At 34.6% G+C, this 24,754-nt stretch overlaps 1 protein-coding gene and 1 pseudogene across 1 annotated transcript in view; one reads left to right on the forward strand and one right to left on the reverse strand.

The window, feature by feature from the left end:
- Nucleotides 1-8,349: 8,349 nt before the first annotated feature.
- Nucleotides 8,350-24,754, reverse strand: part of LOC120430290 (uncharacterized) — a 300,000-nt gene continuing 283,595 nt past the window's right edge. Inside the window, exons 5-6 of the mRNA XM_052706656.1 lie at nucleotides 17,952-18,180; nucleotides 8,350-11,236 (exon numbers count right to left, since the gene is read on the reverse strand). Of these exons, the coding sequence (XP_052562616.1) occupies nucleotides 11,076-11,236; nucleotides 17,952-18,180 (390 nt within the window). The 3' untranslated portion in view covers nucleotides 8,350-11,075. The remainder of the gene's footprint in view (nucleotides 11,237-17,951; nucleotides 18,181-24,754) is intronic.
- LOC120428201 (uncharacterized) lies at nucleotides 22,074-24,083 on the forward strand (annotated as a pseudogene).

Below are 24,754 nucleotides of genomic sequence, written 5' to 3' on the forward strand. Positions count from 1 at the left end.
AGCTATCAAAGTGACAAGAAACAAAATAAATAACAAGCAAACAACTTTATAAGAAGAAGATCAACAAAATTCATCAAAAAGAATCAAAAAGAATAAAGAATAAAAATTATGAAAAGAATCAAGAAGAGCACGAAACAATAAAAAAACAACTAAAACAAATAATCGTGCAATTAGACAAGACAGACAAGACAGACAAGACAGACAAGACAGAAAAGACAGACAAGACAGACAAGACAGACAAGACAGACAAGACAGACAAGACAGACAAGACAGACAAGACAGACAAGACAGACAAGACAGACAAGACAGACAAGACAGACAAGACAGACAAGACAGACAAGACAGACAAGACAGACAAGACAGACAAGACAGACAAGACAGACAAGACAGACAAGACAGACAAGACAGACAAGACAGACAAGACAGACAAGACAGACAAGACAGACAAGACAGACAAGACAGACAAGACAGACAAGACAGACAAGACAGACAAGACAGACAAGACAGACAAGACAGACAAGACAGACAAGACAGACAAGACAAACCGACAAACCGACAAAAACGACAAAAATGCCAAACGACAAAACGTCAAAAACGACAAAAATGCCAAAAACGACAAAAACGCTAAAAACAACAAAAACGACAAAAACGCCAAAAACGCTTAAAACAACAAAAACGACAAAAAAGACAAAAAGACAAAAAGACAAAAAGACAAAAAGACAAAAAGACAAAAAGACAAAAAGACAAAAAGACAAAAAGACAAAAAGACAAAAAGACAAAAAGACAAAAAGACAAAAAGACAAAAAGACAAAAAGACAAAAAGACAAAAAGACAAAAAGACAAAAAGACAAAAAGACAAAAAGACAAAAAGACAAAAAGACAAAAAGACAAAAAGACAAAAAGACAAAAAGACAAAAAGACAAAAAGACAAAAAGACAAAAAGACAAAAAGACAAAAAGACAAAAAGACAAAAAGACAAAAAGACAAAAAGACAAAAAGACAAAAAGACAAAAAGACAAAAAGACAAAAAGACAAAAAGACAAAAAGACAAAAAGACAAAAAGACAAAAAGACAAAAAGACAAAAAGACAAAAAGACAAAAAGACAAAAAGACAAAAAGACAAAAAGACAAAAAGACAAAAAGACAAAAAGACAAAAAGACAAAAAGACAAAAAGACAAAAGACAAAAAGACAAAAAGACAAAAAGACAAAAAGACAAAAAGACAAAAAGACAAAAAGACAAAAAGACAAAAAGACAAAAAGACAAAAAGACAAAAAGACAAAAAGACAAAAGACAAAAAGACAAAAAGACAAAAAGACAAAAAGACAAAAAGACAAAAAGACAAAAAGACAAAAAGACAAAAAGACAAAAAGACAAAAAGACAAAAAGACAAAAAGACAAAAAGACAAAAAGACAAAAAGACAAAAAGACAAAAAGACAAAAAGACAAAAAGACAAAAAGACAAAAAGACAAAAAGACAAAAAGACAAAGAGACAAAAAGACAAAAAGACAAAAAGACAAAAAGACAAAAAGACAAAAAGACAAAAAGACAAAAAGACAAAAAGACAAAAAGACAAAAAGACAAAAAGACAAAAAGACAAAAAGACAAAAAGACAAAAAGACAAAAAGACAAAAAGACAAAAAGACAAAAAGACAAAAAGACAAAAAGACAAAAAGACAAAAAGACAAAAAGACAAAAAGACAAAAAGACAAAAAGACAAAAAGACAAAAAGACAAAAAGACAAAAAGACAAAAAGACAAAAGACAAAAAGACAAAAAGACAAAAAGACAAAAAGACAAAAAGACAAAAAGACAAAAAGACAAAAAGACAAAAAGACAAAAAGACAAAAAGACAAAAAGACAAAAAGACAAAAAGACAAAAAGACAAAAAGACAAAAAGACAAAAGACAAAAAGACAAAAAGACAAAAAGACAAAAAGACAAAAAGACAAAAAGACAAAAAGACAAAAAGACAAAAAGACAAAAAGACAAAAAGACAAAAAGACAAAAAGACAAAAAGACAAAAAGACAAAAAGACAAAAAGACAAAAAGACAAAAAGACAAAAAGACAAAAAGACAAAAAGACAAAAAGACAAAAAGACAAAAAGACAAAAAGACAAAAAGACAAAAAGACAAAAAGACAAAAAGACAAAAAGACAAAAAGACAAAAAGACAAAAAGACAAAAAGACAAAAATACAAAAAGACAAAAAGACAAAAAGACAAAAAGACAAAAAGACAAAAAGACAAAAAGACAAAAAGACAAAAAGACAAAAAGACAAAAAGACAAAAAGACAAAAAGACAAAAAGACAAAAAGACAAAAAGACAAAAAGACAAAAAGACAAAAAGACAAAAAGACAAAAAGACAAAAAGACAAAAAGACAAAAAGACAAAAAGACAAAAGACAAAAGACAAAAGACAAAAAGACAAAAAGACAAAAAGACAAAAATACAAAAAGACAAAAAGACAAAAAGACAAAAAGACAAAAAGACAAAAAGACAAAAAGACAAAAAGACAAAAAGACAAAAAGACAAAAAGACAAAAAGACAAAAGACAAAAAGACAAAAAGACAAAAAGACAAAAAGACAAAAAGACAAAAAGACAAAAAGACAAAAAGACAAAAAGACAAAAAGACAAAAAGACAAAAAGACAAAAAGACAAAAAGACAAAAAGACAAAAATACAAAAAGACAAAAAGACAAAAAGACAAAAAGACAAAAAGACAAAAAGACAAAAAGACAAAAAGACAAAAAGACAAAAAGACAAAAAGACAAAAAGACAAAAAGACAAAAAGACAAAAAGACAAAAAGACAAAAAGACAAAAAGACAAAAAGACAAAAAGACAAAAAGACAAAAGACAAAAAGACAAAAAGACAAAAAGACAAAAAGACAAAAAGACAAAAAGACAAAAAGACAAAAAGACAAAAAGACAAAAAGACAAAAAGACAAAAAGACAAAAAGACAAAAAGACAAAAAGACAAAAAGACAAAAAGACAAAAAGACAAAAAGACAAAAAGACAAAAAGACAAAAAGACAAAAAAACAAAAAAACAAAAAGACAAAAAGACAAAAAGACAAAAATGACTAAAACAGACTTCAAAAAAGGAACAATAACGAAAAAAGGACAGAAAAAGAAAAAAAACGACAAAAACTACAAAAACGACAAAAAACGACAAAAATGACTAAAAAACCAAATCGAGATAGGGAGGATTCGTCATCTAAAATGCACAGCAACACAAGTCTCTCATAAATATAATGGTTTTATTTACTTTATTTGTTTACCATTTTCTTTATTACAGAACAATTTATTTTAACTTCACCAGTTTCTCCTATTATTCGTTTATATTTTTCCCCTCGCCGCGTCCACATTTGCCAGATTTCTTCTTTTATTTATCATATTAAACAGACAACTTTTACAATCACTGTGGCTAACTGCGGCTTTTCTTCTTTTGTTATCATTTTTGCAATTTTAATTTATTTGATTTGGTTTGCATTACTTATTTTCACTGTTGCTTCCTTATTCTACCTATGTAAGATCTAGCCGTATTTCAATTTCTTTTGCGTTCAAACTTTCCAATCCCGTTTTACAAAAGCCGACTATTTGTTTTATTCCTTTTGCTTGCTAACTTTTCGTATCATCATTTGCTGGGTTATTTTTACCATTTTTTTTGTTTTGTTTTCCGGATTAAGTACATCAACAAACGTTTAGTCTTCTGTGTTTTTTCTTCTTCTTCTTCTGCGTTATTAATTTGCTTTTCGGGTTTGATTTATGAAAATGTTTGATTTCGTCTGGTTTTACTTTTCCTACAAATCATCGTGTGACACTACAAAGAAAGTTGACAATACAAAGAAAATGTCACGCGACACTCCGTTTATGATGCGTTGCAATTGCCTCTCGTTAGGCGATTTCATCACTCGTTAAGAGCATCTCCACTGGAGGGGTGCTAAACTTGGATCGCTTGGAATGATACCCGGAAAATAGAACCTTTTTTTTGCACTAATAAAAATAAACGTATAATTAATTCGATTAATGTGTGCAATCACCTCATTTTTTCTCTCTCTCTCTTTCTCTCTTTGGTGAAAAGCAATTAAATGCAATCAAATGCTCTGCCCGTAAACATTTGATTTTTTGTCACTATTTACAAGAATGTATTTCATTTGTCACTTTTTTTTTTAACACTTGCTACACTTTGGCTGCCGACGTTCGAACTCGTGTTGATTTTTTAATCGAATGTTATGACTTTTTTCCTCACTCCCACTTGCAGCGAATCGAAAATGACGAAATGAAAAGTTTCATCCAATTTCAATCAATCAGCACTTGGCGGGATGCTCAATTCCGGGATGAGAGAGAGAATGCATTTTCGCACTTGAATTGGCGTAATTTGCCATTTTGGAGAGCGGGCAAATTTTTATTTTCATTGAATTATGCACGGGGTCGTGGCGATGGATTTTCGTTTTTTTTGTTCGAGTGACCAGTGAACTGTGCGAGGCCCTCTAAAACGGGTTTAGGGACGGTTTTGAATGAATGAAGCGGAAAAAAAAGTGTACTTGATTTGCTGCCGGGAGCATGGTGCACTGACTTTCGATGCATTATCTAATGTTTGTAATTCCTGGCGGGAAAGTGGAACAGATGGTAACGAATCAGTTTTAGGTAGGGAAAATAGTTTGAAGGTGGCGTAAAAACGGTTAACAATTTCGAAGTTAAATGTTAATATTCAATTTCAAATGTATTTTTCAAACCAATAACTGATGTAATGCTGTGAAATTTTGAAAATAGATTTCTACCTTGATTGTAAATTTTTGTATTCACCAAGATAATTTAATAAATAATAAAATAACGACAGTGACTTAAATTCAGAAAAAGAAGTTCAAAAAAAACTGTACCAGAAAATTCTATTTATAATGCATGTTTTTTCGGTCTAAAACACTCCAAAATGAAAAAAAGTCTGGCAAATTCTGAATAAAAAACTGGCAAATTCTGGGGCTATAAACTCAATGCTGTCAAATTTTAAAACATTGGAATGTTGCCAAAATCGTCAACTTTTTTCCGATTTTGAACAACAATGTTGTCCTTTTTGGAAACGTTTAAAGTGAAATCGAAAAAATGTTGATGATTTTGGAAACATTTTTATTTTTACAAATTCAGCAACATAGAGTTACCGGTTTTGCTTACAGGATTTCTATCCAACTACCAATGAAAAATTTGACGATTAAAATGCATACAAAAATCATTATTGAAAAAAAAAACCAAAAGTTGTTTAAAGTGACTTTCTGAGAACAATCAACATAAAAAGGGGCAAACTTTTGGTAATGCTTTGAAAATCGACCAACTTTGTTGACAACTTTCAATGAAATTGAAAAAAAAACAATCAAAGAGTTGAAAATAAACAGTACAGAGCAAATCTAAAGAGCACTTTTTCAAAGCATTTCCGTTTATTTCTTGCCAGTCATAAGAAATACATTGTAGAAAAAAGCAAAAACTGCTCGAATGGAAATGCTCCATTGTTGGACTCAAGTGAAAAATTATTTAATTTCTGGTCCTAAAACTATTAATTTAATTTTATGTATTTCATTGAACTAAAGACCCTCATCAACATGTATAAATAACAAGTTTGGATCAGTAAACTTCACTTTAATTTGTGATATAAATTTGAAATAAGAAAGTTGGGGGACATTTGAGTATCATAAGATTGGCTTGGCTGACCATTGGAAGAGATTTTGTGGTCGATTTGGTGTCTTCGGCAAAGTTGTTGGTATCAACGAGGACTTTTTTTGCCGATTTCACAAATAACTTTTTTTTACAAAAGGTCAATTTCCTAAAATCGTTATTTGTTAGAAGTATGGACAAAATTATTGTCGCCAGGCAATGATTTATTTTTGTTAAAATAGACATTTTAGCCAAATAAAATTTGCATTCGCAAAGTACTTAACTGAATTTTTAAATGAAGTGCATCGTTTTTACGTTTAATTTAAACTGAAAAATTCCCGTTTTGGATATTTTATGATGAAAAGTGTTCATGACTGTTCTCTCTGAAAATATATAAATTTTTTAGGAAGGCTAAGCCCCCAACATTTAAAAAAATCCAAGTGACACAGAAAGTTGAACCTTAAGATTTTTAAGTTTCATCCAAATATTCCAAAATTTGCAAATGCCAATATCCCGGCAACTAGTTGTCCAATTTTCAATGTTGAAATGTTTTACAAATGAGCAGTTCTCTCAGATTTCGGTAATTCGATTTTTTTTTGTATTTTTTATTCCGGCTGAAACTTTTTTGGTGCCTTCGGTATGCCCAAAAAAGCCATTTTGCATCATTAGTTTGTCCATATAATTTTCCATACAAACTTGGCAGCTGTCCACACAAAAATGATGTATGAAAATTCAAAAATCTGTATCTTTTGAAGGAATTTTTTGATCGATGAAGTGTCTTCGGCAAAGTTGTAGGTATGGATACGGACAACACTGGAAAAAAATGATACACGGTAAAAAAAATTTGGTGATTTTTTATTCAACTTTTTATCACTAAAACTTGATTTGCAAAAAAACACTATTTTTATTTCTTTTTATTTTTTGATATGTTTTAGAGGACATCAAATGCCAACTTTTCAGATTTCCAGGTTGTGCAAAAAATCTTTGAGCGAGTAATGAATTTTTGAATCAATACTGATTTTTCAAAAAATCGAAATATTGGTCGCAAAAATTTTTCAACTTTATTTTTCGATGTAAAATCAAATTTGGAATCGAAAAGAACTTCAGTGAAATTTTGATAAAGTGCACCGTTTTCAAGTAAAATCCATATTTAGGTGACTTTTTTGAAAATAGTCGCAGTTATTATTTTTTTTAAATTAGTGCACATGTTTGCTCACCTTTGAAAGAAATATTCTTGAAAAGCTGAGAAAATTCTCTATATTTTGCTTTTTTGAACTTTGTTGATACGTCTCTTAGTTGCTGAGATATTGCAATGCAAAGGTTTAAAAACAGGAAAATTGATGTTTTCTGAGTCTCACCCAAACATCTAAAATTTTTTTAATGTCGATATCTCAGCAACTTATGGTCCAATTTTTAATGTTTAAATATGAAACATTCGTGAAATTTTCCGATCTTTTCGAAAAAAATATTTTCAGAATTTTCAGGTCAAGACTAAGATTTCAAAAGGGCCAAACATTCAATATTACTCCCTTTTAAAATGTTAGTCTTGACATGAAAATTCTGAAAATATTTTTTTCGAAAAGATCGGAAAATTTCACAAATATTTCATATTTTAACATTGAAAATCGGACCATTAGTTGCTGAGATATCGACATTAAAAAATTGTGGGTTGTTTGGGTGAGACTTAGAAAACATCAATTTTCTTGTTTTTAAACCTTTGCATTGCAATATCTCAGCAACTAAGGGTCGTATCAACAAAGTTCAAAAAAGCAAAATATAGAAAATTATCTCAGCTTTTCAAGAATATTTTTTCAAAAGTGTGCAAACATGTGCACTAATTTAAAAAAATGAATAACTGCGAACATTTTCAAAAAAGTCACCTAAATATGGATTTTACTTGAAAACGGTGCACTTTATCAAAATTTCACTGAAGTTCTTTTCGATTCCAAATTTGATTTTACATCGAAAAATAAAGTTGAAAAATTTTTGCGACCAATATTTCGATTTATTGAAAAAATCAGTATTGATTAAAAAATTCATAACTCGCTCAAAGATTTTTTGCACAACCTGGAAATCTGAAAAGTTGGCATTTGATGTCCTCTAAAACATATCAAAAAATAAAAAGAAATTAAAATAGAGTTTTTTTGCAAATCAAGTTTTAGTGATAAAAAGTTAAATAAAAAATCACCAAATTTTTTTTACCGTGTATCATTATTTTTCAGTGTAGTCCATATCCATACCTACAACTTTGCCGAAGACACCAAATCGATCAAAAAATTCCTTCAAAAGATACAGATTTTTGAATTTTCATACATCATTTTTGTATGGACAACTGCCAAGTTTGTATGGAAAATTATATGGACAAACTAATGATGCAAAATGGCTTTTTTGGGCATACCGAAGGCACCAACAAATTTTCGGCCGGATTAAAAATTAAAATTTAAGAAAAAAGACCGATTTCATAGAGAATTGCTCAAATGTGAAATTTTTCAAAAAATTATTTTAATAATTATGGAATCAAAACAAACATTTCAAATGGGTGCAATATTGAATGTTTCTCCCCTTTTTCACACTTTGTCACGCTTAACCCCCCCCCCCCCCCTCTTTGCCCTTTCCAAGATCGTGACATACTGTATGGTTGAGTTTTTGTGCTCTAAAACATATAAAAAATGGAAAAAAAAAATTAATTATGAGTTTTGGATTGGATTTGTGAAAAAAGTTAATTTAAAAATCGGCATTTATACTTTGATGTTTTCCACTAGTTATTTCTTCAATTGTCATGTATTTATTGGCTGTGATGCCAATTTTTCAACAATCTCTTAATTTTTGTAAAACGCGAAAAGCAAAATCGAAAAGCTTTTAGATTTTATTTGCAGATGTAATCAGTTTCCAATAAAAATAATAATAATATTAATAAAATAATGTTATCTGTAGAAGGCGTGACAATGCATGACACTTTCTGATTAATTTTTGTAGTTTTTTTTTTGAAAAATTCAGAAAATTTCCCTAAAAACGGTTTGAAAACACTGCAGATTTTACCAATCGTGGTTGAAAGGTGAGCAAATATTTTACATCATCAAAATGGCGTCGATTATTTAAGAGACGATAAATCAGCCAATATGCATTCGGTGTTCAATGTCACAATATAATACTCCTGTAAAAAATGATCTGCTTTTTCAGAATCAGCTCAATAAAATGGTGAAAATTAGTGGTTTATGCTTTAGGTAACTTTTCCAATATCAGGATTTAGTTAATTTTTTAAATGTTATTTTTGAATTAAACGAAAAATTGTCCTTTAAAGTATGTTTTTTTTTTGCTTTGGCACGTACACAAAAAGTTAAGCAATAACATTGTTTAGGTTAACAATTTGTCGTTATCGTGGTGAAAATTATGCGTTTCAATGTTTCACCTTGCATAAACAAAATCAAGGGCACGCAATGTAACCAATAAAAACCACGTTTTGTTTGGCTTGCTGAAATTTGGTTAAATTTGAATGATGGAATCCTAAGTGCCAAATTAAAAATGTACACAGTAGACATTTATCAAGGGTGACATAACGGCCTCTGATATCATTTTTTCAAGTTTACATCACAAGATCTTATCCGAGACTACCCGGATTTTTTACGGGTTTTGTTTAATATTTTTTTATAATTGAATAAGGTCCTAAAGGCCTATGTCACTCTTTTTTGTACAACTGTAATAAAAAAAACACGATCAAAACCATTTCTGATCACTTTTTTTTTTTCATTTTAATACGAAACAAATTGACAAGACAACATTTTTTCAATGGATCAACTAAGGTCTCCTTGGAGCGAGCTGTCAAGTAGGACTTTTTCTGGCAAAAAGGTCCACGAAGTTAATTTTTCAAAATTTATTTGAAAATCCATTTAAAATCCTTTGCGGTCGTACAAAGGGTCATTGTACCTAGTCAGAAAAACAAGCTTTATCGTTGTGAACCATAATATCACAAATTTAAGCCAAATTTTAGGACCCAATTCGAGTTTTTGGAATTTGTAAAGGTCCTGAACTCGATTTAGCCCAAACTGAACGTGCAGTCAAAACAGCTTGATCCGTCGTCGCCGAAACGTAAAATGTCAAGATATGTTTATACACATTAAGTTAAATCCAACTTTTACCAACAATTGGGTACTAAAGCCCTATGTCAATTTTTATCTACAACGGTAAAAAACACGATCAAAAACTATTTCTGATCACTTTTTTTTTTCATTTTAATGCAAACAAAAAAAAAATTGACAAGACAACATTTTTTCGATGGATCAACCATGGTCCCCTTGGAACGGGCTGTCAAGTAGGACCTTTTCTGTCAACAAGAACCGCGAGGTTGATTTTTCAAAATTGATTTAAAAATCCATTTTAAACTTTTTGTGGTCGTACAAAGGGTCATTGTAGTCAGAAAAACAAGCTTTATCGTTGTGAACAATAATATCAGCAATCTAAGCTTCATTTTAGGACCCAATTCGCTGCCAAAATATTGCCCTTAATTTTGTCACCGACTGCAGCCAAAACATCCTCCCCTAACCCATTCCCAGCAGCAGCTGCTGCAACATCCGCGCAACACTCGGTCTGCATGCTTGTTGCCTACCTGCCGGCGCAATCCAATCAACGTCGTGTAAACAGCGAAAACCCTGGTGCAATTCCAAATGTGAGTTTAACTTTGAAGCAAATAAAAAAAAAACGCTGTCTTTTTTCAAACTGATTTTGTCCCGTTTTCCCGTCGACAAGCCAAAGTGCATGCAATCGCCATCATCAAACAAATGTAGTTTTCGTCGTTTTTTGCTGTCTCTCTTCAGTTTGTCGTTTGTGCCAAACTAAACACACACGGGAGCAAAAACGGCGATGATTTCGTGTCTCTTAGCTTAATTATCCAACATTTACATTAACGGTTAGTAGATGCAATAATATGTTCTGCTTTTTTTACTTCTTTTTCTCATCCTTTCATTCAATTTTCACTCGATTTGAATCGCGTCCACTCGTCTGGAAAATTCGCTTCTTTTTACTACATATTTGCATTCACTGTGTTTCTTATCTTCTTTTACCTTCCCTCCCACCTCTCTTATTTGCCACCTTCTTTTTATTTATTTCTTCTATCACACATTTCTTCGCTGTCGTTAAATTAAAACTAACAGACCTTGTTCTATCCGCTGCTCGTGCCACTCAAACTCAAGTTTTGCTACAACAGAGGGAGCCACCTCCCAAAAAGTTGCATAACTCTAGGGGGGGAATTACGTTTAATTTAGCTCGTGTTTTTGGCTTTTCAATTTCCTTGCTCGCGTGACTGAATGAATGCAACTGTGTGTGTGTTTTCCTGTGTCTTTACTAAATACAATGTAAATGTGTGTGTGTTTGTGTGTGTGAGTTACTAAACGTATAAAAATCATGCATCGTCATGGCGTTCAGCTGGATTAAACTGACTATCTTCGCTGAACCGGGCTGAGGGGCCCGGCCGGGAAGCTGCTGCTGTGGCCACTTGTCAGGGATGTCGTAGTCAGCAGGAGTAGCAGCAGGGTTGCCAGCAGCAGACACAGCGCCGAGGGGGCGCAGGTGGGGGCGGAGCGCGAACCGGTGAGGGTTACTGGAAATAGAAGGAGAAATGTAAAAAAAATCGTTAGAGAAATTTTAAACAATATTTTTGAATTTAATCTTCCCGTGCAGACGCTGATAACAAAATGCATGCCATTTCAATGACAAATACTGTTAAAATAGCAGAAAGTGTAATGGAATCTTCTTATTGAAACATCTTTTTTTGCATAACGGTTTAATAACAGTTTATGTTATTATAACAAAATTCGTTATTGGTCTGATTTTGGTTGAAAGCCAAAACAACTTGGGATACAATTTTTTGTTATGGAAGAATAACTCCAACTGTTACTGGGATGATCGGATAAGTTGTTAAAATAACAAAAAATAATAACAAAGATTTGTTCGAAGAATAACTTAAATTGTTATTAGTCTGTTATTACAATAACAATCCAATAACAAAAAAAAAAAATCATGACGGCTAATAACAAAACTTGTTATAAATTGCATAAAATGGTATTGGCCTATCATCCTAATAACAATTGGAGTTATTCTTCCAAAACAAAAAATGTTACTCCTAAGTTGTTTTTTCAACCAGTGTCAGACCAATAACAAATTTTGTTATGATAACATAAACTGTTATTAAACCCTTATGCAAAACTGGATTTTTCAAGAAGATTCCATTACACTTTTTATTATCATTTTGCATCATTAGATTGTCCATACCAACCGTCCATACCAAAAGGCTATTAAAATATTTTAAAATCTGTTCCTTGAAATCAGATTTTACGATCGACACCGGCAAAATAGTAGGTTGCTAAGAACTTCTCAAAAAATACTCTTAAAAATTTACTTAGTTTTGTATTCGATTTTGCTCAGAAAAAAGGTGCAGGTGGTTATGTTCTACATGACCAATATGATAAAGAACTTTGTACAAAACTCCTGAAAAATTATTCTATTTTATTTTTTTATTTTTTTATTATTGCCTATTGTTTCTAATCATTGGCCCCTTTGTAGAAATAAATTGCCAAAACACGAAAATATTGCCAAAATAAGTTTGGTTCGGAAAAGTCCCCCCGGGAGAACCTCTCAGGGGGGCACCGGCCACTCCAGGTTGTGACCTCCACTTTTCAAATGGCCATTTCCATGGCAAGTATCAAAAAACATGTATTTTGATACCCATATTGTCAAAACTCGTATATGGTTCGGTAAATGTACCCCCGAAGGAACCTTCTCTGAGGACGGAAGATATAAGCATTTGAAAGACGACAAAAATCGTTACACTTTCGCTTTGCGAAATTTTGGATTGACACCCGTAGACAGTGCCCTTAGGACAAAGTTCTTTGTCCAAAAAACGTTATGCAAAAATATCATAAAATTCTCATTTTTGGATATATTGTAAGTGACATTCATCTCGCGGTGCTACCGATTTTTCAAAATAAAAACATATTTTTTTTAACTGGAAAAAAGATCGAAAAAATGACACTTATTTCAGACGTAAAATAAAATTTGCAATCGAAAAGTCATAACAAAGCTTGAAAATTCATAAAACCAGGGCTTGGAAAAACAAGTAATTAATTTTCATTCAAATGAAAGAAAAAGCAATAATTAAATTCAAATAAATTTGCTCATTCTTCGGAAAAGTACTGCGATTTTTGTAAACTTTATAGGAATTCCTTTTAAATATTCGTGTGAATAACCTCAAAGAAAGAAAGTTTTCAACAGCTCTGTCGATATGTATTTTGTCATTGTATTGAAAGAGCAAAATTTTGTAAGTCGACTTTGGCCGAATTTGGTCAAATAAACCCCTGCGTGGTAACCGAAAGAAGTATTCAGTTATTTTTGTAGTGATTTGGACAATGTTTTAACTCCTAAGTTTCCTAGTTTGCAAATATGGCGGATGTCCTATAAAATATGCCAGATTTTGCACAAGCTTGGGAGTTTAGGAGTTATTGGAATTTAAGGAGTTTTGGAAAAAAATCATATAATGAATGTTATTATACATTTTATGTTATGTTTCTGGCAATTCAATTGTCATTCAAACAGTTATGCTCCTGTTTAAAAATGTCAAAATTTGAATGAATTCATGTTTTTGCCTTTCTTACAAAAGAAAGGTTTAAGGTTTGCTTTTGGAAAAACGCTTTTTTCAGAAATCTAAAAAAAATCGTGCACGGCGAGGATTCGTCCCAGGAAAAAATCCTATTACTAAATTGAAGGTTTAGATGCGCTCTTTCGATTGAATTTTGGCCCGAAACCCGGAACTCAAAGTCTGATTTTTGAGAGCTCTTTTTCTGAAATACATGAGCGATGTCTGTATCCGCTCTTAAAAATTTGCGTCTTCCATCACTGGAAAACCGCTCGTAAAACCCACAATTTTTATAAATCAGATCTGTAGCCGTGGGGTCGGAGACGAACATTTTATTTTTCGATTCACAATTTCCGACCAGGAAATGTGGTCAAAGCCATTTTTAGAGGTATTTTTTGGACTATTTTACAGATAACACTATCAAATTAAACGAATTCAGTTTCAAACAAAAAGCCATTCGAAAACAAGCGCCATAAACTGCTTGGGCCCAAAATTTGAAGCTTTTCCAAAATGTATTTCCAGAGATATAGCCATTTTAGTGTTGTTCGTCTTATTTTTACCCTATTTTTTCCTATTAAATTTTTGGATTTATACAAAATCATATACTGAACATCAAATTCATCGTCAAGTCGAAGCTTCAACGCCATCGCTTTTAAGCTTGCGCGATTTACGCTGCGCGTGAAAGTGTTCTTTCTGGCTTCTTATAATAGATCGACAAAGTACAATAGCGACACATATTTTTTAAGTTAATCATAGACTAACATAAAGACTGAGTACCCTTTATTTTTTTTTCTAATAATTTCAATTCAATATGTTTTTCTTAATTAAATTTAAATGTCTTGCGACAAATAATGAACCTCTGAAATTAAAAAAAAACATTGCATTTGAGGTTTACCCTCAAAAGATTCGAAGCTTTAGGTGAAATTATCACTGAGTGGTATCATTATGTTTCTGAAAAATTAATTACACCAATATATTTCTCGGAGTTTCATCATTTTGTAAGAAAGGCTCTATTTCACCTCTGGTGATATTAAATCGGGTGTTTTTCATATTGTTTTTTTTTAATTATTTTTAGTTTATTGTTATTTCTCGTTTTTTTTTAGTTTTTTGGTTTATTGTTATTTCTCGATTTATACTTACAAAAATCAATATTGGTAATAAGCATTCATGTGCCCTTTCGAACCTTATAAGTTTCACGTATTTTACGGCTTTTAACATCATTACCTACTTAAAATAAACTATTCGGCTAGCGCAAAATTACATGCAATATAAATAAAACAAATAAATAAATCCATTTCAAAAATCCTCATAACAAAATTAAGATAAATGCATTATTGTAAGAAATAATCATCTGCAGTTATAGGAATGTTATTTCACATGTCTAGACCAATTTGGATACGATGAAATCCTGGTTCGTAACTTGGGACCGGTTCTAGGTTTCCGCTGACACTGACACTGTTTATACCATGTAATGCAATTGGATGAATTTAGGATGTGAAAAGAGTGCAAAAAAAGAGAAATTCACTCCAAAAATAGAAACCCAGCACAGGTAGAGGGTGCTGGTTGAAATTAGAAACCGGGTAACTGTTTGTCTATAAAGATCAAATAAAGAAAAAATATTTTGATGGGTTTGATGGCATGAAAAAGGTTTGATTTGCGCCTTAAAGCATGATTATTAGGGCTAGTGTTTTTTTTTTGCAAGGCTGATTTACAGCCGAAAATCACAAAAATCGTCATGTTGTACACAAAAAAAAGCCAAATCTGCACCGATTCCGCCAAAATTTTCACAAGGGCGTTACTGCCCATGTTCACATAAATGTCTCATTTGCAAAAAAAAAACAAGCTGAGAAAAACGCATTTGAAGTTTGTCCCACACATAAGGTATACAAAAATTATGTTGGTATATCTTTATCAGAATTTAGAATTAATCAAACTCACTGTCAACAGATTTTTACAGATTTTTAAAATGCTATCTTTTCGAATCTCCACCCCAAAATTCCTATCAACAGATGCCTCAAGATTGATTCATTCAGTGCAAACAAAATCCCCCAAGGAAAAAAACCCAGCTCAAAATGACCGGCCCCGTTAAAAAATCCAGAAAAATGGTTGTTAGCGTTTCGCTCGCTCACAAGACTACAAGAGAGACCAGAATCAAATTTATCGCAGCATTATAACCAAGTGAGTGGATCCTTTTTTCTGCCACCCATTTCTCTCCGTCCGAGGATGATGCGAAAAATCGAACATTTTATACGCTCGAGGGTCGACAAGGTGAACCCCCCCCCCCCCCCCCCCTTTGGGCGGGAGAAAAATCGTTCGGAAGACCTTTCGCAAGCTGCTGTTGTTTGTGCGCTCTCGACTTTTAATCAACCGAACAAAATTTAACAATCTGATTAAGATGAGTTTCAATATTGGCTCAGGAAGCACACTCGATTTCATTTTTTTCCCTAGATTAGGGCGTGTTGTTGGATTTCAAGGCTTTTTTTTGCTGAGGGTAGACATGAAAGCGGACCTTCTGAATAAAAGAAAGAAGGGCAAATCTGTAAAATGACTCATCAACTCAAGTGTAAAACGATATTTTATGTTTTATGTTGGACATCTTTATGGAAACTTGACTTTAAAAATAGAAGGTCAGCAATTCCCCACGAAAACAGCATGATTCGAAAAAAAAAGTTCTCTGATCGAGCTCAATTTTTTCTGGGGGATCCTTGGCCGAAATAATTAGACCCGTATTTTTTTGTTTGGCCATTAGGGTGACCTACGCCGTGTTAGGGTGGTTCGAAAAATGGCAATTTTCGTCGATTTTCGCAAAAACCACTTTTTTCAAAAAGTCATATCTCCGCGCCATTTCATCCGATTTTAGCTGTCCTAGACGCAAAAGAAAGGTGATTAGTTTGGCTATTTGGGAAAAAAAATAAGAAGTTTCAAAAATCTAGCTTAACATTTGAAAAGGTCGTATGAAAACTTAAAATGCTGTTTTGAAGGTCTCGGGACCAAAGAGCCTACGTCTGAAAATATTTTTATCGTATTCCTCGAAAAATTTCACATAACATATCAAAAAATTGTGAAGTTATGTTTTCGATACTCTGAGATACGATTTTTTGAAAAATGGATGCTATGGTACCAAAAGTTGCGTCTTTTAATTACGAAAATTTTGGTACCCTAACATGTATAGGTTATTGCTGAAATTTTAAAGTTATCGCAGTTTTAGTGAAAAAAGTCGATTTTTTCCCGTTTTCGTCATTTTCCCATTTTTGCGCGTGGCGCGTCGAAAAATCCAGTTTTTATTTTCAAAAAATCGTATCTCAGAGTATCGAAAACATAACTTCACCATTTTTTGATATGTTATGTGAAATTTTCTGAGGAATCCGATAAAAATATTTTCAGACATAGGCTCTTTGGTCCCGAGACCTTCAAAACAGCATTTTATGTTTTCATTCAACCTTTTCAAATGTTAAGCTAGATTTTTGAAACTTCTTACTATTTTTCCCAAATAGCCAAACTAATCACCTTTCTTTTGCGTCTAGGACAGCTAAAATCGGATGAAATGGCGCGGAGATAAGATTTTTTGAAAAAAAGTGGTTTTTGGGAAAACCGACGAAAATTGCCATTTTTCGAACCACCCTAACACGGCGTAGGTCACCCTAATGGCCAAACAAAAAAATACGGGTCTAATTATTTCGGCCAAGGATCCCCCAGAAAAATTTTGAGCCCGATCGGAGAACTTTTTTTTCGAATCATGCTGTTTTCGTGGGGAATTACTGAGGTATCTTCTACTTTCAAAAGCCTTAATTGATTCATCAATCAAAAAACGATATCGAGCCGATCTGTTTACAACTTGCAGCACCATTGAACGTCTCCCCTGACAAGAAAAGGAGACTTTTCCGGAAGTTTAGCATTTAGCTTACCCTCCCACAAACGAACGCAAAAGCATGCAACAAGTCGGAACAGAAAATCGATACTCTCGAAGCGATTTCTCGCTCTAATTGTCGGGAAAGCTTCAATTAAAACTAAACAAGGTTCTCGTTGGTGGATCTGAGGGAATCGTCAGGTTTCAAATTGCAGGCATTTGATCCATTTGTTTAGCAAGTTGTTGAAATAGTTTGATCTTTTCCTTTCCATCTTATCTTTGTATTTTTGTATTTTTGTATTTTTGTTTTTTTGTATTTTTGTATTTTTGTATTTTTGTATTTTTGTATTTTTGTATTTTTGTATTTTTGTATTTTTGTATTTTTGTATTTTTGTATTTTTGTATGTTTATATTTTTGTATTTTTGTATTTTTGTATTTTTGTATTTTTGTATTTTTGTATTTTTGTATTTTTGTATTTTTGTATTTTTGTATTTTTGTATTTTTGTATTTTTGTATTTTTGTATTTTTGTATTTTTGTATTTTTGTATTTTTGTATTTTTGTATTTTTGTATTTTTGTATTTTTGTATTTTTGTATTTTTGTATTTTTGTATTTTTGTATTTTTGTATTTTTGTATTTTTGTATTTTTGTATTTTTGTATTTTTGTATTTTTGTCATCGTTAAATTTGATCAAATAAATAAATAATTAAATGAATACAAAAAATGTCTTCGTTAAAACGCTTATAACTCTTCTGGACCAACTCGGATCGTTTTGCGGTCTTCGAAAAAGTTCGTGAATCCCCATCCATACGGTCTCGCGTCAAGTTTCACACTCACCTCTGGCCGGCACCGGATCCCGCTGAGGCACGCCCAGCTCCAGCTCCGCGTACCGATCGTACAGGGTGGCCACCGTGGCCGTACACCGGAGCAGGAGCGTTCCGCTGCCGCCGCCACCGGCCATCTGGACGCCGGCAAAGTGCGAACTCTGCAGGTGCAGCCGCAGCGCCACCGTCGTGCTGACCAGGCCGTCCGTCGTGACCCGGACCGTGGGCTCGCCGGTGAAAACCTGAAAATGAGGGAAGTTGTTTCAAGTTGGAGCATCACAAAATTTGTCATTAAATCGAGTTGAATGAAAGAAAGATAGAAATTCCAGTTAAATTCTTGTAAATTTAATCTCCTTTTACCAAGAAAGTCATCCTCAACTCTATTTTTATCTCCAGCTATTGCCCGCCTTAAATTCCACCTAGATTCCACGGCTCGCGCCATATCGTGCTCCCCGGCCGTTAACAGACTGGATAAATTCGCCGTCACGCAAATCTGGCGTCAACTTTTCCCAGCCTGTGCAAATAACTTTCGCGAGTCTGTACACGAGACGAAATATTAAGTTGAAGTCGCCAGTTTGTGTTGGTTTTGAGCTTTTAGATGACACCTGTCAGACCGCCTTTTTTGACAGCTGTCAGGTCGGTTTTTGCTGAAACTTGTGTGACGTTATCGTAGACGATCAAGTTTAACTCTCTTCTGTTTTATTGATAATATTCAAGTTACATTTTCTTTATTAGTAATTAAGAAAACAACATTTATAGTTCAAACAAGGATTAAAAAGTCAATAAGGAATTCAGTTTATTATTTTGTAAGAAAGAATCTTCTCCATTCTCGATCATTTCCCAAGGTTCCCTTTTGCAAGATGTCTTCATAATGATTTCACTTTTTCAAGCAAGCTTAATGTTTTTTTTTCGAAAGTCATTCCCATTTTCCCGTGACTTATCGGATAGAGACCGAGCCACGTAGCCTAGTGGTAACGCTCCCGCCTTATAAGCGACAGATCGGGGTTCAAATCCCGGCTCGGACCAAAACAACTGGTGATCAAATCTCTTCTGGATTCGATTGCTTAGTAAAGGGAAGGTAGTGTATCGTCACAAACTGGACCTTATCACGACACCTTAGGGAGGCGACCTATGGAATGTTAACATTACCCTCACATGTTAACATTAAGTTGAGAATGAAAATTGCCACTGAATCCGCTTTGTAAATGCCGGCCCCGATACTCTTCAAGGGTGTTCCCCTCAGGAACTGGGAAAGATTTACTTTTTTTTTTTATCGGATAAAGTAACCTACAGGGCAAACAAAAAAAACCTTAAAAAATATACTCTGATGAATATCGCTCCATTTGTCAACGAAAAAAAAAATCCACAACCAGATGGTGCTGCCCTTTCTTTTCTTTTTTTAAGGAGAGAGTGAGATTTTGTACAAAAAAGAGTAAATTTTTCAACCATTACTCAGTTCAGATACTCGCCTTTCGGATTTTGGGGCGGTTTCTCTTACAGAGATGAAAAAAGTTAAAAAGGTCTCCGGCGGCGGTGGTGAGTTCTCCCCCTGGAGGACAGTTCACAACATGAAAAATGTATTTAATTCGTTCTCTTTTCCAGAGAAATTATTAAACAAATTCCTTAAGCAAAAACAACAGTATCAGTTGGTCCATTTGATTTTTTAGCTGAAAGTAAGATTTTTTAAATATAAATTTTCTAAAACTAATTGGTTAATTAAAAAATTAAACTTTTAATTTCTTTTGATTGGAAAGTAATAAATGCATTTATGAAGAAATAAAAACAATCAAAAAAATTGTGATCAGTTGATTACAAGAAATGCCAACTAAACAAATGTTTAGAAATGTTCATTTAATCAATTTCTGATGGAAGCATACATTTTTACTTCAAACTTTTATGTCTTGATTTTGTTAAAATAATGTGTTATGATAAGATCAGGTAAGAAACACACAAAAAATCTTTTTGCACGATTCGTATTAACCCTCTACTGCCCAAATTTTTTTTTCGAATTTTTTTATTTTTTTTTCCGTATTCAGGAGGTCATTTTGAGCAACTTTTGTTCTACGAAAAACTTTACTTCTCTTATTTTATGCTTTTCTTGTTTCATTTTTAGTACTTTAATTTGCATTTATCTTGTTGAGTTTATGGTTGTTTTTAGTAGCATTTGGCCTATTCTACCACCTCCTATCATTACATTTTGCCTTTCTAATTTTTTCATGTTTTTACAGTCACTTTTTCAATTTTTTACTTGTTTTTCACATGTTTTGCTATAAAATGGCACCATAATCATTTAAATTGTAAAAAAATGCGTAGAGGCATAGTCTGGGAAACTACAAAAATTACTGCATAGTTCTTCTTTCTAATCCTTTTAAAAGATCAAAAATTGGTAAAAAAAATTGATTTTGGGGATTTTTTAAATCGAAGGCCGTCTAAAGGCGGGGTTGGGTTGTAGAGGGTTAATAAACATTGTTTTAAACCAGGAGTGCTCAAAGTTTTTTGAATCCGGGCCAAATTTGAAGCTCAAATGAGGCTGCGGACCAAATTTACAAAATAGGTTATTTAAAAAAAATGCATTTTCGGAGTTTCAAAAAATGTTGCATAGAACTCGGTGCAAAATTATTTTATTTCAGCAAATAATCGTTGAGAGCCAGAATTTCAAGTGTTGTTAGAAAATTATTCAAGCTGTTTTAGTTTTTTCAAAAAATGTAATTTAATGATGAGGGGGAAGGGAAGAGTTGGTCGACAAAACTTTGTAAAATATTTGCAACAGCCTTATTCCTCCAATTTCAACATTTTGTCTGCCTTCATCAGATGGTAGAAAATCAGATTCTTTAGCCAACTGTCTGTAGAGAATAATCAGGATAATCAGTTCGAATCTCGAGGAAAGGTTTCTAAGTGCAAAGTTAGTTTGAGGGTCAGTTCATAAAAAGGGTCATTATGATTTTTAAATTGGAATGTGAAATACTTATATTTTTGTAATTATTACAGATTTCTACCTAAGTTATGTTTGAACTTGGTTTGAAAGTTTTGACGATATTTACTAGTTTCACTAACATAGAAACGAATTAAATTGTTTTAATTATTAAGATTTTTTATAAAAATATTTGTGTAGTAAAATGGGGATCAAAATGTTAATAAATCATAGGTTTTCCTATAAATAAAAAAATAAAAAAGATAAGCATTAAAAAGATTTAAATAAACCTGAATTTCGAAAAAGTATAAAATCACTTCGCAAGTGGTCAACGGGCCATTTCACATGATCATTCAAAATGGGTCCGCGGGCCACAAAAAATCACCTCGCGGGCCACGTTTGGCCCGCGGGCCATACTTTGGTCACCCCTGATCTACTAGGACTTCGCCGCCCGGGGCTCCCAAGTGTATGAAAGTATGGCATGGAGCGACGGTGCCGAATACCCATATTTACACAAATAATTTTAGAGCACCCGCTGCGGGATTCGAACCGGTTCGAACCGATTGTGAACCCAGAGCGTGGTCCGATTGATCCACACGGGCGGGGTATTCGACCAGGACAGAGAAAACAAGCTTAACAAAATGTACAATACATTCATATTTAAAAGAATCTATACACTTACGAAAATGTATAAGTTTTGAGGTTTTCAATATATTTCAGAAAGTGCCTAAAAATGAAATCAATTGATGATGATTGAAAGAAATTAAAAAGGCTTAAATCTGTAACCCTTCAATGCCCAATTTTTCCATTTTATATTTTTTCTTATTCTTTACTTCTCATTCTCGTTGCATTTATTTTGTTTAGTTTTTGTTTATTTCGGATAGTAATTGGCGTATTCTACCATCCCCTATTATTACCTTTATTCCTTTTTTGTTTTATTCATTTATTTAAAATCACTTTTCAAATTTTTTGGTTGTTTTTCTCAGTTTCTACTAGAGAATGATACAATTTCAATTTAAATTGTTCACAAATGCGTAGAGGCACAACTTGGGGCACTACAAAGATTACTACATACTTGTTTCTACAAATCTTTTATTTTTTTCCCAAAAAATGCTCAGGTTTAAATGAACGCGAAAACTAACGAAGAATTTTTTTAAACCCTAGCAATAATTTTCCCAAAAAATAAAAACTGTTCATGTGCTAGGGGGTGGACATAAAGGTTAATAGACCATTAACATATTAAAATAGATGGTTAAAGTATTGATATTTCGTTAATTTATTGACGCGAACCCACCTTTTCATTTTCACCGTTTTGACAAATCTTGGTTTCCCATCCTTATTCTTTGAGCGTGTGCGAAAAAATAAATGCGTGTGGGACGCCATTTTTTCCATTGTTGTTGTTGCGCTCGGGCGGTAAAGACGTGTAAAATTGTTCGGTGTTGTTTTTCTTCTAAAAAAATAGTTTGAGTTTGATGTTTCGGCAGGAATGGTGAGTAAATTTGTGTGCCAGCAAGGAAAAATATATATTCATAAGTCCTTGTACCAAATTCAATCCCACTAGCCACGGTCAGCGCCGGCCGGAAGATTCCGGGAATCAACAAACCCGCGAATGATTGTAAGAAACAGAACCAGCGATGGGTGTCCGGAAGCGGCCCATGGAAAAGGAGCAGTTGCTGGAACCAGTGCCGGTGTTTTGCCACGATGAGGACAAACACGAGCGGAGCGACCTGCGTGTTGACTGGGGCAACATTGCCATCCTGTTCTTTCTGTACCTGCTGCAGGGTATTCTAATGGGGCTGGTGGCGGCCATCCTGATGATGTTGCAGAATCGCGGCGCCAGCTACAAACAACAGGTGCGTGTTGAATGATGGGCCGGTGATGCGTCTTATCTCGATAAGGTTGTTGAGATGAGTTGCAGGCATAACGCGTCGCGATAACAATTGTTAAACATTTCAGGCCGAGTTCAGCTTCGCGCACTAGTCGTTCAGTATGAAGCTGCTGTGGGCGCCGATCGTCGACTTGCTGTACTGGTCGCGCTTTGGCCGGCGCGTCCTGGCTCATCCCGACGCAGTACCTGATGGGGTTGTTTATGCTGATTCTCAGCCTGCACGGTGATCTTTTTGGCACTGCGGCCGTCATCTGGTTCACCCCGGCCATGATCTACGACCTCCATGTTCCGTACTACTTCTGATCCTGCTGACCATGTACGGTCTGTATCAGATCGCTCTCTACAGTATGATTGTTGCGGTGATGGCGTTCTTTACGCGAACTAGCGACCGTCGGCGGAACGTACATGACACTGCTCAACACGCTAAGCAATCTGGGCGGAAACTGGCCCACCACCGTAGTGCTGTGGATGGTCGACGTGCCGACGTAGCCGCTACTGCTGGTGAGGAAGAGAAGAAGGAGGAACCGCCTACGGCCGGCAACCAGTGCCGACAGGGCAGTGGCCGGAGCCGGAGTACGCGTATGCGACTTGGTTTGGACTGCTGCTGCAAGTTGCGACGGAAGACACCGAAAACGAGCAAGTTTCTGAGCTTGACGGATCGAATCGGGGTGTCGATGATCCGTCGACAGATGGGTTGGACCGATAGTGAGGAGCAGATTAAGGCGACGCCGTCGTCGATCAACCGATCCGTGGCGATTGAAGCCGTTGATGAATTTCCGGATGGTTTGCTAACGAAGCCAATTCAGTTGAAAACATTACGACTCGGCTGCAGAGGCTGGCTCAACCGGCTAAACAACTGTTCACGGTGAAAAAGTTCTACCCGCACACAATCTCCTCTTGATCCGGTGTCGTCAGTGCGACCAAAACGTGACCAAGTCCGAGTACAACCCGAGATCGATCAAGTACCGCATTGCGATGTTCGCCGCGTACCACGTTCCGAAGGTTCGCTTCATCCGGTGCGAGCCGCTCATGTTCAACCAGAAGGCCATCCTTTTGCTGAAGCTAATCAATCCAACCATGACCATCATGATAATGGAACTGCCAACCGACGAGGAGGAACGTCGCATGATCGAAGAGCTCAAACTGTCCGCGGAGGCGACCGTCTCATCGTCGTCCTCTTCGCTGATGCTGGTCGGCCGCGGGGTCGATCTCGGATATGAGTAGTTTGCCTCGAAGCAGGCGGCACTGCTGGAGGACCCGCGGATGATGCAGCAGTGCGTCAACGGAACGTTCAGTCTGCACTTTTTCAGCCAGAACTGAAACCGAACTGTTAGCGGGATACTTTCCAACGAAGCATCCATCGCGATTGCGGCGATCAAATTGTTCACTACCGAATAGCAGACGAAGAAAAAAGCCAGAACGAAAATTTGAAAAAGAAACACAGATACGAACGATACGAGCTTTAAATTATGAATGTATTCAGTAAAATAAAGTAATGTTTTCGCTTTTTGTTAATTAGCTAATAAAAAAGGGGTGAGGAGGGGTATGTTTCCATGTGCATCCTGTAACGGGCCTTGAACACCTTGGCAAGAACGCTAACGATGATGGGTTCATGGCCAGCGGACATTTTGAGAAAAATAGACTACAAGTTTTATAAAGATAGCTTTGATTTCATAAGCCAAAGCTACACCGGAAGTCGTGATGGTGTGTAGTTCTGAGCGCCCGGGGTTCTGAAGACGGTTCCTAAGAAGCCACAGCAAAAGTCTAGCCGGGGATGCTGGAAAAGGGGAATTGTGCGGGAACGAAATAAACATACAAGTTTTGCTTTTGATTCAAGGGCAGCTTGATGGGCTCCAACAGAAAACCAAAGGTTTTTGGCCTCGTTGATAAGCTTCATTGTACATCGCCGCGAAAGTTTTTGGGCTCCACAGGACTCAAAAAACATGATGGTGGACCGTTCCGAATGCTAGACTTTTCTTTGCCAGACGGCCCACGCAGAATGGGCATAAGAAGGTGC

This window comes from Culex pipiens, chromosome 1 (genome assembly GCF_016801865.2).
Source record: "Culex pipiens pallens isolate TS chromosome 1, TS_CPP_V2, whole genome shotgun sequence".
Lineage (NCBI taxonomy): Eukaryota > Metazoa > Arthropoda > Insecta > Diptera > Culicidae > Culex > Culex pipiens.